The 12,960-nt window shown below is 41.3% G+C and overlaps 1 protein-coding gene across 1 annotated transcript; it reads right to left on the reverse strand.

The window, feature by feature from the left end:
• Window positions 1-60: 60 nt before the first annotated feature.
• On the reverse strand, window positions 61-12,663 carry LOC5519731 (minor histocompatibility antigen H13). The gene is made up of 11 exons (XM_001639563.2): window positions 12,430-12,663; window positions 10,852-10,950; window positions 10,371-10,453; window positions 4,247-4,335; window positions 3,740-3,825; window positions 3,077-3,202; window positions 2,391-2,448; window positions 1,973-2,056; window positions 1,222-1,258; window positions 849-1,040; window positions 61-376 (listed from the first exon to the last, which is right to left on the reverse strand). The coding sequence occupies exons 1-11, from the start codon at window positions 12,622-12,624 to the stop codon at window positions 277-279; spliced, it is 1,149 nt and encodes a 382-aa protein (XP_001639613.2). The 5' UTR covers window positions 12,625-12,663; the 3' UTR covers window positions 61-276.
• Between the last annotated feature and the right edge of the window lie 297 nt (window positions 12,664-12,960).

Below are 12,960 nucleotides of genomic sequence, written 5' to 3' on the forward strand. Positions count from 1 at the left end.
CATTCGACAAGACCTACAGAGGGATCGCAAATATAGATTTTACCGACGCACACGACCCGGTTGAATGAGACAGTTTCTTTATTTTTATTCCCTTAATATAACAGTTTTCTATTGACAACGTTAGTTGGTAACACCACTAACTATATACGAGGACATAAATACCAATAGCTGAATACCAGATAGAATGGCTCAGAGTGGACGAAGGTTGCCAGATAGAGTGGGTCGAGTTGGATGGAGGCAATGGAGGCTATGCCAGGGACGGGTTGGGGGAGAGCACTACTGGGATTTTTTTGAATCACCATTTACCGCCTCCCCAGGACTGGACTCTTTCTTGTTATTTTCGTCATAATTATCAAGATCGGGATGGTCTTCGTATCTGGAACAAATGGAGTTGAGGTAAGGTACGGTATCCGTTTTTAACCGATGGTTTCTTTTGCATACAGTGCATATGCCTGTCACCAAAGGTGCAATAGCCTGCATAGTTCCTTGGGTTTCAGCTTTGACAGAGCTTATGAGTTCGACAGCGCAGAAAAAGGGGGAAGGCAGAAAGAAATGTGGAGGGAAAGAATGGTGACCTTACCCGCCCTCTTCTCTTTTCATTTTTCGCCTGTTCTTACTCCCGTAAACGCTTGCTGTGCAGGGGCTGGTTCACAGAAAGCAGGTTAGCACTAACCTGGGATAAATACGGCTTTTGATTGGATAAAACGAGCATTTATCCCAGCGTTAGCGTTAACCTGCTTTCTAGCAACCCGGCCCAGGCTAAAGGTGCTGTTTCATAGCACCATGGTGAATCGAATGACAAGTGTGACTTTCAAACCCAATAACTAATCACGGTTATTTAAACTTACTTCAAGATTTCTTTGATTTCTCCTCGTAGCAGAGCGAGTGTGAGTGGGGTTCCAACACAAGCGGGGACTAGATAGAGCAGAGCGGGCTGGGCCGCCTTAAACTTGTGCATCACAAGAACTGTGGTAATAAGTCCAACCAAATATGCCATGAAAGTGGCATAGAAATACACAGTGCTCTTACTCCCGTGCTTGCTGTGAATAGAACAACATACTGTTAGAGAATGGAACAAGAAAGATGGACTTGTTTAAGTCACCCTCTATAATCCCCCTACAAACACTTGGAAATATGCAGAAATGAGGCATGCAGCGAGTTGTACAAGATAGAGCCAATCCAATAAGAATTCCAAGAGAATGGTTGAAAAGGCTATCTCACCTGACATCATATCTTAGTAGTAAGGCGATGAAGATTCCTACAAAATGAAGCCAAAATACCATGAGTTGGATAATACATATAGATTACATTGGTACTTCTACAACCAGCCATTCCCATGAATACAGTATCTGTTGTTTGAAATTAATCAAAATACCCAAAAGTAGTGTTTGTTAACCAGAGTATAAATATGGTTCACCAAAAACGGGTAGTTGAAAAACTGTAGTTTGGAATTCATAGTCAGAATTTTTTACTTTGCTATTCCTTTGCCCCTATTTAAAGTTTTTCTATTCTGTCCTTAGTCTCTGCGATCCTTCACACAGAAATTGTTTATATTGTACATTCTACATATACAACACACAGGGTGTGAGGAGTTAAGCATACCAGTTTATTGGAGACAATATACAGTATACATGAGTGATATGGAACAAACTTTAAATGTAGATTTAATGCAACTTTAAAATAACATGTCCATCTATTAGAAAACTGGGAAAATAACCGCGAAAAAACAACGTGACATGCAAAACTGATAAGGTCAAGTTAAAGTGTAATTAGCTAAATACATTGTAGACATGAGGGAACCTCTAAGTAACTCTGAATGACCAAGATAAACAAATAAATACAGGGTTGCAGAACAGTAAGATCCTCCCCTGGTTTCCCGGGTACCCACTTGTCCATTGTATGTTCAGTGTGTGACGGTATCTGAGAACAAAGGGCTCACAAATCTAGACTTTACTCATTTTGACCAACAAACCTGGAATAACAATGTCCCCAAGTCCTAGCATGGCAAAGTTGTTCGCTGCAAAGCCCTTCTCTAAGATATCCATAGGGAAAACCACTACAATTTAAAACAGTTATTTCAATAATGTTTTTCTCAACAAATGCAATACAAAAAAGTCCATTTTCATGTTTGGTGGTCAACTGGTTGATATGTGAGTAAGAAAGGGAAAGATATATTTAACAAATCACTGATTTTTGCTCAGAGCTCTTGTAAAGTTAGAAAAACTAAAAAAATCTGAGGAAGCACAGGTTTCCCAAGTAATCACCCCAGGCTCTTTACAATTACAATACCATTTACAATAAAACAACAGCCATTAAACGCTTTTTATCTCCAGGATAGACACGATATCAATTGGGTGATTTTATGAACACAATAAATGGTTGGAACTTACACTTGATTGGTGCTTCAAATGACTTTGCAACAGTCACCATTACATCTGTACCAAAAACCTGAAAAACAAACAATTGAACCCATAAATAATTACACATGGATGCTAGCGGCATACTCCCCCTTTGCTTCCAAAAAGAATCACTAAAGCATTAAATCACTAAAGCATTAAATCACTAAAGCATTATGCTAGCACATACCCAGAGATATTGTAAAGATACTGAAAACAAAGATAATGCAAATGAAGAGCCTGTGAGGCACATTCCCAGAAGATACCACAAGTGAAGAGCCCTCACCTTTGAGGCACATTCCTAGAATATTTCATAAAGGGAGAGCCCCTCTACTATAAGGTACATTCCCAGAAGATATCATACGCAAAAAGCCCTCACCTTTGAGGCACATTCCTAGAATATTTTATAAAGGAAGAGCCCCTCCGCTATAAGGTACATTCGCAGAAGATATCATAAAGGAAGAGCCCTTCCACTATAAGGCACATTCCCAGAAGATCTCATAAAGGAAGAGCCCCTACATTATAAGGCACATTCCCAGAAGATCTCATTAAGGAAGAGCCCTCCCCTCAGAGGTACATTCCCAGAAGATCTCATAAAGGAAGAGCCCCTCCCCTCTGAGGTACATTCCCAGAAGATCTCATAAAGGAAGAGCCCCTCCCCTCTGAGGTCCAGTACATACCCAGAAGATATCATAAATGAAGAGCCCGCCCAATAGGATACAGCCCGTGGAGATGGAGTTGAGGTGTAGCAGTTCAACACCATTTAATGAAAAGGCCAGGCCGAAGATATTGTTGGCAATCCAGTGCTGAAAGACCAAGACAAACATTATAACAAACATCTTCCAATTATTTAACAATATGTTTTTTTAAAAGATCACAGACTGATTAGTCCTTTCTTTATTTCAGTTTTTACTGTATCCACAAAATATTAAGTCATTTGTCAACCATTGCTCGCACCACTCTTCCAAGTCCAGGTTTTCTTGCCAAAAAATCCAGACTCTAACAAGTTGGCTACCAATGGCAATTGCCGTTAGCGCCAACAACATATTTAAAAACAGGTGTATATATTTTTTAATTTATGCAACCCTAGACTCAGACTTCCCTTTGCTGCATTTTATTTTTAAAGTAAGTGCAAATAATGTACAGCATTTATAGGCTTCATACCTAAGCTAAATTACTTTTTATCACAGCAAAGACTATATATGCACATTTTAAATTTATGCAACCCTACACTCAAACTTCCCTTTGCTGCATTTTATTTTTAAAGTAAGTGCAAATAATGTACAGCATTTATAGGCTTCATACCTAAACTAAAATTACTTTTTATCACGGCAAAGACTTACCTTTTTTAAAAGATACCAGACTCCAAACACAAATGAGCCTCCCAGACAGAGTAGATCAATTCGATCAAAGTCATAGTGCATTACCTCTGAAAAAAAAAAAATAAAAAAAAAAAAAAAGAAAGTAGCTAATCACTCTCAACGCAGCTAGACGCTGAATTACTAAGGCGCAGATTCAGACATGGTCGAGTTGAAGGCACCTCAGGCAGCTGCCATACAACTTGTGTCTGACCACGGATCACAGCTTAGAAATTGTTGGTTTTGTGGAGAGATAAGGAAAACCGGAGAAAAAACCGCAAAACCGGAGAAAAACTTGCAACTAACCAACTAAATCAACTCATGTCAGACCCAAAAATCGAACCCAGTGGTGAGAGGCACGTCAGGCACTACAGAGCCATGCTCTGCCAACTGCTCCACGAAATTACAGTTTCACTACTTTGAATATCCAAATGTGGATAGTGCCGCTTTACTCATATGGTTGGCATGTCCACATATAAATATTATTATTACCTTTTTTTTGGTCTCCTGTGCCCTCTGTCAGGTCAAATGTGTAGTTTTGATTGGGGAAGAATGAAGGCATTAGCCGCTCGACATTTGGCCTATGTAAGACAAATAGCAACCTTTTATAATTTAGGTGAACAATATAACACAAAAAGAAGTTTGGTTAAAGTGTTATCCTGTTCCTATTTGAATACAAAATTTGAATACAAAATTTGAATACAAAATATATCTTTACATGTACATATATTAGTATTGGGGTCAGAATTTTAGACAGGGTCAGGATATTCCTGAATCTTAGCCTATTAGATCAGATCTGTTTTTTTTTTTCTGGAATCAGAATATTCTGAAAATACTGTAAGATTCAGGGATAAAGACAATCAACCAGATTGTTATTGATATTGTCTGCCAATATCCTGTTATTATGATAAGTAAAGAGCAAACTCTACAAAATACATGACACTGTGTGATTAGGTCATCTTGGTATTTTGAGAGGCGTGTACATCTCCCTTTTTGCCTCCCCTCCCCTCCCCTCTGCCTGCCTTACTTATCTATACCTGGGCAAGTGGGTGAGGGCATCTATCTATACCTGGGCAAGTGGGTGAGGGCATCTATCTATACCTGTGCAAGTGGGTGAGGGCATCTATCTATACCTGAGCAAGTGGGTGAGGGCATTTATCTATACCTGAGCAAGTGGGCGAGGGCATCTATCTATACCTGGGCAAGTGGGTGAGGGCATCTATCTATACCTGTGCAAGTGGGTGAGGGCATCTATCTATACCTGTGCAAGTGGGTGAGGGCATCTATCTATACCTGGGCAAGTGGGTGAGGGCATCTATCTATACCTGGGCAAGTGGGTGAGGGCATCTATCTATACCTGGGCAAGTGGGTGAGGGCATCTATCTATACCTGGGCAAGTGGGTGAGGGCATCTATCTATACCTGAGCAAGTGGGCGAGGGCATCTATCTATACCTAAGCAAGTGGGTGAGGGCATCTTTCTATACCTGAGCAAGTGGGTGAGGGCATCTATCTATACCTAAGCAAGTGGGTGAGGGCATCTTTCTATACCTGAGCAAGTGGGTGAGGGCATCTATCTATACCTGAGCAAGTGGGTGAGGGCATCTATCTATACCTGAGCAAGTGGGTGAGGGCATCTATCTATACCTGAGCAAGTGGGTGAGGGCATCTATCTATACCTGGGCAAGTGGGTGAGGGCATCTATCTATACCTGGGCAAGTGGGTGAGGGCATCTATCTATACCTGAGCAAGTGGGTGAGGGCATCTATCTATACCTGAGCAAGTGGGTGAGGGCATCTATCTATACCTGAGCAAGTGGGTGAGGGCATCTATCTATACCTGGGCAAGTGGGTGAGGGCATCTATCTATACCTGAGCAAGTGGGCGAGGGCATCTATCTATACCTGAGCAAGTGGGTGAGGGCATCTATCTATACCTGAGCAAGTGGGTGAGGGCATCTATCTATACCTGAGCAAGTGGGTGAGGGCATCTATCTATACCTGAGCAAGTGGGTGAGGGCATCTATCTATACCTAAGCAAGTCTATATCTATCTATACCTGAGCAAGTCTATATCTATCTATACCTGAGCAAGTCTATATCTATCTATACCTGAGCAAGTGGGTGAGAGCATCTATCTATACCTGAGCAAGTGGGTGAGGGCATCTATCTATACCTGAGCAAGTCTATATCTATCTATACTTGAGCAAGTCTATATCTATCTATACCTGAGCAAGTCTATATCTATCTATACCTGAGCAAGTCTATATCTATCTATACCTGAGCAAGTCTATATCTATCTATACCTGAGCAAGTGGGTGAGGGCATCTATCTATACCTGAGCAAGTGGGTGAGGGCATCTATCTATACCTGAGCAAGTGGGTGAGGGCATCTATCTATACCTGAGCAAGTGGGTGAGGGCATCTATCTATACCTGAGCAAGTGGGTGAGGGCATCTATCTATACCTGGGCAAGTGGGTGAGGGCATCTATCTATACCTGAGCAAGTGGGCGAGGGCATCTATCTATACCTGAGCAAGTGGGTGAGGGCATCTATCTATACCTGAGCAAGTGGGTGAGGGCATCTATCTATACCTGAGCAAGTGGGTGAGGGCATCTATCTATACCTGAGCAAGTGGGTGAGGGCATCTATCTATACCTAAGCAAGTCTATATCTATCTATACCTGAGCAAGTCTATATCTATCTATACCTGAGCAAGTCTATATCTATCTATACCTGAGCAAGTGGGTGAGGGCATCTATCTATACCTGAGCAAGTGGGTGAGGGCATCTATCTATACCTGAGCAAGTCTATATCTATCTATACTTGAGCAAGTCTATATCTATCTATACCTGAGCAAGTCTATATCTATCTATACCTGAGCAAGTCTATATCTATCTATACCTGAGCAAGTGGGTGAGGGCATCTATCTATACCTGAGCAAGTGGGTGAGGGCATCTATCTATACCTGGGCAAGTCTATATCTATCTATACTTGAGCAAGTCTATATCTATCTATACCTGAGCAAGTCTATATCTATCTATACCTGAGCAAGTCTATATCTATCTATACCTGAGCAAGTGGGTGAGGGCATCTATCTATACCTGAGCAAGTGGGTGAGGGCATCTATCTATACCTGTGCAAGTGGGTGAGGGCATCTATCTATACCTGAGCAAGTGGGTGAGGGCATTTATCTATACCTGAGCAAGTGGGCGAGGGCATCTATCTATACCTGGGCAAGTGGGTGAGGGCATCTATCTATACCTGTGCAAGTGGGTGAGGGCATCTATCTATACCTGTGCAAGTGGGTGAGGGCATCTATCTATACCTGGGCAAGTGGGTGAGGGCATCTATCTATACCTGGGCAAGTGGGTGAGGGCATCTATCTATACCTGGGCAAGTGGGTGAGGGCATCTATCTATACCTGAGCAAGTGGGCGAGGGCATCTATCTATACCTGTGCAAGTGGGTGAGGGCATCTATCTATACCTGAGCAAGTGGGTGAGGGCATCTATCTATACCTGGGCAAGTGGGTGAGGGCATCTATCTATACCTGAGCAAGTGGGTGAGGGCATCTATCTATACCTGAGCAAGTGGGTGAGGGCATCTATCTATACCTGAGCAAGTGGGTGAGGGCATCTATCTATACCTGAGCAAGTGGGTGAGGGCATCTATCTATACCTGGGCAAGTGGGTGAGGCCATCTATCTATACCTGAGCAAGTGTGTGAGGGCATCTATCTATACCTGGGCAAGTGGGTGAGGGCATCTATCTATACCTGAGCAAGTGGGTGAGGGCATCTATCTATACCTGAGCAAGTGGGTGAGGGAATCTATCTATACCTGGGAAAGTGGGTGAGGGCATCTATCTATACCTGAGCAAGTGGGTGAGGGCATCTATCTATACCTGAGCAAGTGGGTGAGGGCATCTATCTATACCTGGGCAAGTCTATATCTATCTATACTTGAGCAAGTCTATATCTATCTATACCTGAGCAAGTCTATATCTATCTATACCTGAGCAAGTCTATATCTATCTATACCTGAGCAAGTGGGTGAGGGCATCTATCTATACCTAAGCAAGTCTTTATCTATCTATACCTGAGCAAGTGGGTGAGGGCATCTATCTATACCTAAGCAAGTCTATATCTATCTATACTGTACCTGAGCAAGTCTATATCTATCTATACCTGAGCAAGTCTATATCTATCTATACCTGAGCAAGTCTTTATCTATCTATACCTGAGCAAGTGGGTGAGGGCATCTATCTATACCTGTGCAAGTGGGTGAGGGCATCTATCTATACCTGGGCAAGTGGGTGAGGGCATCTATCTATACCTGGGCAAGTGGGTGAGGGCATCTATCTATACCTGGGCAAGTGGGTGAGGGCATCTATCTATACCTGAGCAAGTGGGCGAGGGCATCTATCTATACCTGTGCAAGTGGGTGAGGGCATCTATCTATACCTGAGCAAGTGGGTGAGGGCATCTATCTATACCTGGGCAAGTGGGTGAGGGCATCTATCTATACCTGAGCAAGTGGGTGAGGGCATCTATCTATACCTGAGCAAGTGGGTGAGGGCATCTATCTATACCTGAGCAAGTGGGTGAGGGCATCTATCTATACCTGAACAAGTGGGTGAGGGCATCTATCTATACCTGGGCAAGTGGGTGAGGCCATCTATCTATACCTGAGCAAGTGTGTGAGGGCATCTATCTATACCTGGGCAAGTGGGTGAGGGCATCTATCTATACCTGAGCAAGTGGGTGAGGGCATCTATCTATACCTGAGCAAGTGGGTGAGGGAATCTATCTATACCTGGGAAAGTGGGTGAGGGCATCTATCTATACCTGAGCAAGTGGGTGAGGGCATCTATCTATACCTGAGCAAGTGGGTGAGGGCATCTATCTATACCTGGGCAAGTCTATATCTATCTATACTTGAGCAAGTCTATATCTATCTATACCTGAGCAAGTCTATATCTATCTATACCTGAGCAAGTCTATATCTATCTATACCTGAGCAAGTGGGTGAGGGCATCTATCTATACCTAAGCAAGTCTTTATCTATCTATACCTGAGCAAGTGGGTGAGGGCATCTATCTATACCTAAGCAAGTCTATATCTATCTATACTGTACCTGAGCAAGTCTATATCTATCTATACCTGAGCAAGTCTATATCTATCTATACTGTACCTGAGCAAGTCTATATCTATCTATACTGTACCTGAGCAAGTCTATATCTATCTATACCTGAGCAAGTCTATATCTATCTATACCTGGGCAAGTCTATATCTATCTATACCTGAGCAAGTCTATATCTATCTATACCTGAGCAAGTCTATATCTATCTATACCTGGGCAAGTCTATATCTATCTATACCTGGGCAAGTCTATATCTATCTATACCTGGGCAAGTCTATATCTATCTATACCTGAGCAAGTGGGTGAGGGCATCTATCTATACCTGGGCAAGTCTATATCTATCTATACCTGGGCAAGTCTATATCTATCTATACCTGAGCAAGTCTATATCTATCTATACCTGAGCAAGTCTATATCTATCTATACCTGGGCAAGTCTATATCTATCTATACCTGGGCAAGTCTATATCTATCTATACCTGGGCAAGTCTATATCTATCTATACCTGAGCAAGTGGGTGAGGGCATCTATCTATACCTGGGCAAGTCTATATCTATCTATACCTGGGCAAGTCTATATCTATCTATACCTGAGCAAGTCTATATCTATCTATACCTGAGCAAGTCTATATCTATCTATACCTGGGCAAGTCTATATCTATCTATACCTGGGCAAGTCTATATCTATCTATACCTGAGCAAGTCTATATCTATCTATACCTGGGCAAGTCTATATCTATCTATACCTGAGCAAGTGGGTCAGGGCATCTATCTATACCTGGGCAAGTGGGTGAGGGCATCTATCTATACCTGAGCAAGTCTTTATCTATCTATACCTGAGCAAGTCTATATCTATCTATACTGTACCTGAGCAAGTCTATATCTATCTATACTTGAGCAAGTCTATATCTATCTATACCTGGGCAAGTCTATATCTATCTATACCTGGGCAAGTCTATATCTATCTATACCTGGGCAAGTCTATATCTATCTATACCTGAGCAAGTGGGTGAGGGCATCTATCTATACCTGGGCAAGTCTATATCTATCTATACCTGAGCAAGTCTATATCTATCTATACCTGAGCAAGTCTATATCTATCTATACCTGGGCAAGTCTATATCTATCTATACCTGAGCAAGTCTATATCTATCTATACCTGAGCAAGTCTATATCTATCTATACCTGAGCAAGTCTATATCTATCTATACTGTACCTGAGCAAGTCTATATCTATCTATACTGTACCTGAGCAAGTCTATATCTATCTATACCTGAGCAAGTCTATATCTATCTATACCTGAGCAAGTCTATATCTATCTATACCTGAGCAAGTCTATATCTATCTATACCTGAGCAAGTCTATATCTATCTATACCTGAGCAAGTCTATATCTATCTATACCTGGGCAAGTCTATATCTATCTATACCTGGGCAAGTCTATATCTATCTATACCTGGGCAAGTCTATATCTATCTATACCTGAGCAAGTGGGTCAGGGCAAGCACTCCCAAACCAAAAAAATACATGGTCAACAACAGGTTGACATATTCTTTGCTGAAAATCTGAAACAAAAGAAGAGAAACTGAACTTTAAAAATCATGACATGCAAAAGAGAAGCAGAAAGTGGGAATCACTACAAAAATAAAAAAGGTAATTTTGAAAAGGAGTATTCACTTTACTTTTTTTAGAAAATTAATCAGCCAAATTAAAGTGGCAATCATTTCCAGTTGATTATGTAACAATCTCTGATGATTTTTAATGGTAAATGCGCTAAATATTTCAAAATTGAAAAAGCATGTCTACTGGAAGTTTCTTCCATAATGTGACTGATGATTTAGATCGGATGGCCTGTTAAATAGTGCAGATCGGTTGAGGTTTCTGTTGGCCCTCGGGAAGTAAACTGGCGCAATTGCTGCTTTGACTTTGTGGTGATCTTGGTGCAACTAATTTAAATAATTACCTTGAAAAAGATATAGAGGCCAAGTAAAGTACAACTTGCAATAATAGGAAACATAGCAGCATCCTTTGATGTCATACTCTCTGGTTTCTCTCCCGATTTCTGTAAAGAATGGAACGCTAATGTAAAGAAAAAAATCATCAGAGCAAAAGTTCACCAGAAAACCACCAAAACATCCATAAGCACAACACTCAATTGTGCCAAAATGTCCTAGGGCACTCTCCCAATATGCTGATGTAATGTGAGATTAGAGTTGTGAGTGCAAAGCACTGTTGGTAAGCTTGGATTTAGCTGACTTCATAGGTTCAGCGGTTCCCTGCTAGCAGAGGCCTCTTTTCTCTGTATTTCACTGGGCATGCATTTGCAAGGAAAAGAGACCTCTGCCATGGGTCGAAACTTTGTTTGATCAAACCGATCCAGAGCGCATGCTCTGTTCATTGTTTAATATTTTAGCCCACAATGACTAGCACATGCGTGAAGCGTATATCTGCTGCTGGATAATAAGCCTGCATTCGAAAAGAAATATCACACAATGAAATATAAAAGAAGCCATTTAATGCTTAATCTTCATTCACAATTTTTCTTCTGTTTACAGCTTTTGCATATTCTTCTGGACTAAGCTGATCGAAGTTTACCAAAAAGTTTGATTTGGTAACATTTTCTTAGAGTCCAACTGTGCAATATTTACATTGAAGAAACTCGCCTGCCCAGATGTCTTGAAATTTATCCCGCAAACAAGACTAAACTCGTCTTTGCTGCTTGGCTGTTCACTCTTTTAAGTGACAATTTAGGTGATTGATATAAAACAGCTGTTTTCTTTTTTCAAAGAGGAGAACTAAACGGAGTTTGATTATAATTTGTGACAAAACCTATGCAAAGCATATTGACAGCTTTCGCGCGATGGTTCGGCTTTTGGCATGTCACGCGGTTGCTTAGAAACGCTCACGCATGTGCAACAAAAAAAGTTTTTGCCCATCACAAGGGTCTCTGCTAGCAGGGAAGTACACCGGTGTTTGACTTTGGTGGGCTGTAAAAAACTCAAAATAGGAGGGGGGGGGGGGGGAGAAATCTGTTTTTGGTCTGTCTTTTTGTAAATTCAGCTAAAAAATAGGCAATTTGATAACCTCAAAACAACTAATAACAAAAAACATACCACCTCACACTCCCTCTCTCAGCGGCCCTTGTCGAAACAGCAACAAATATTTTGGAGTTCCCCCAAACAATCATAAATATCAACAACCACTAAAGTAATTATTCTCATCACCATGGGCACTTGAGCTGCGGCTTAAATGGATCAGTTTTCCCCCTATCAGAATAAATTAAGAAACCCACACATTTTATCGAGTGGGCTTTGTAACCCGGAAAATGCCCTCAAACATCCGTAAGGTTCGAAAGATTACGTGTCAAAATGGACTCTAAAAGATCGATCGCAATATCAATAGTGCAAGAGAACAGCGAAGTCTTCAACAAGGAGTAGAAATAATAAGGGGAATTCGACTTGTCTTTGGTTGAGGATACTCCTTTCAATAAAAAGTCAATGAACCAATAAATATAAAGGTACAAGGCTGATCTCCATCTTACCTTCTGTTCAAGAACGGCATGAACTGATCGGAAAGATCCGTAGAAAATAGGCAATAAAGCCATCACAATCAGCCCAGTGTAAGCGGTGAGCATTCCCTCAGGAGTCGCAGCGGCTCTTCCAGTCGCATTTTTTGCCGTTTCGTTGGCAGCCGCTGTGAGATTTGCCAAAGTTTCGTTGACGACTGACTCCGCCATATTTCCCCTCAGAAGTGATGTTCTTTTGTCTAGAGCGCCCGGCCTTCCCAGAGTTCCTTACGCGCGCACCTGTTTTCGCGCAATAAAATAAGACCACGTTGACTTCCGCTCGGATGCGTTTCCTCAAATCGTTTATAGCATTTACTCGTTATAAAATTGACTTCTAGAAGTCTCAAATCTCGTCCGATTTTATTCATGTTTTCGGATTATGATATTTTTAAATCATCATTAAAATCATCCGTATTCGATGGGCTACTGTTTTAGTTTATTTAAACCGACTTTAAAAAGTTATTTAACATATGAACAGATCAGTATTTTATTAACTTTCCAAATATT

Source organism: Nematostella vectensis, chromosome 4 (assembly GCF_932526225.1).
Source record: "Nematostella vectensis chromosome 4, jaNemVect1.1, whole genome shotgun sequence".
Classification (NCBI taxonomy): Eukaryota; Metazoa; Cnidaria; class Anthozoa; order Actiniaria; family Edwardsiidae; genus Nematostella; species Nematostella vectensis.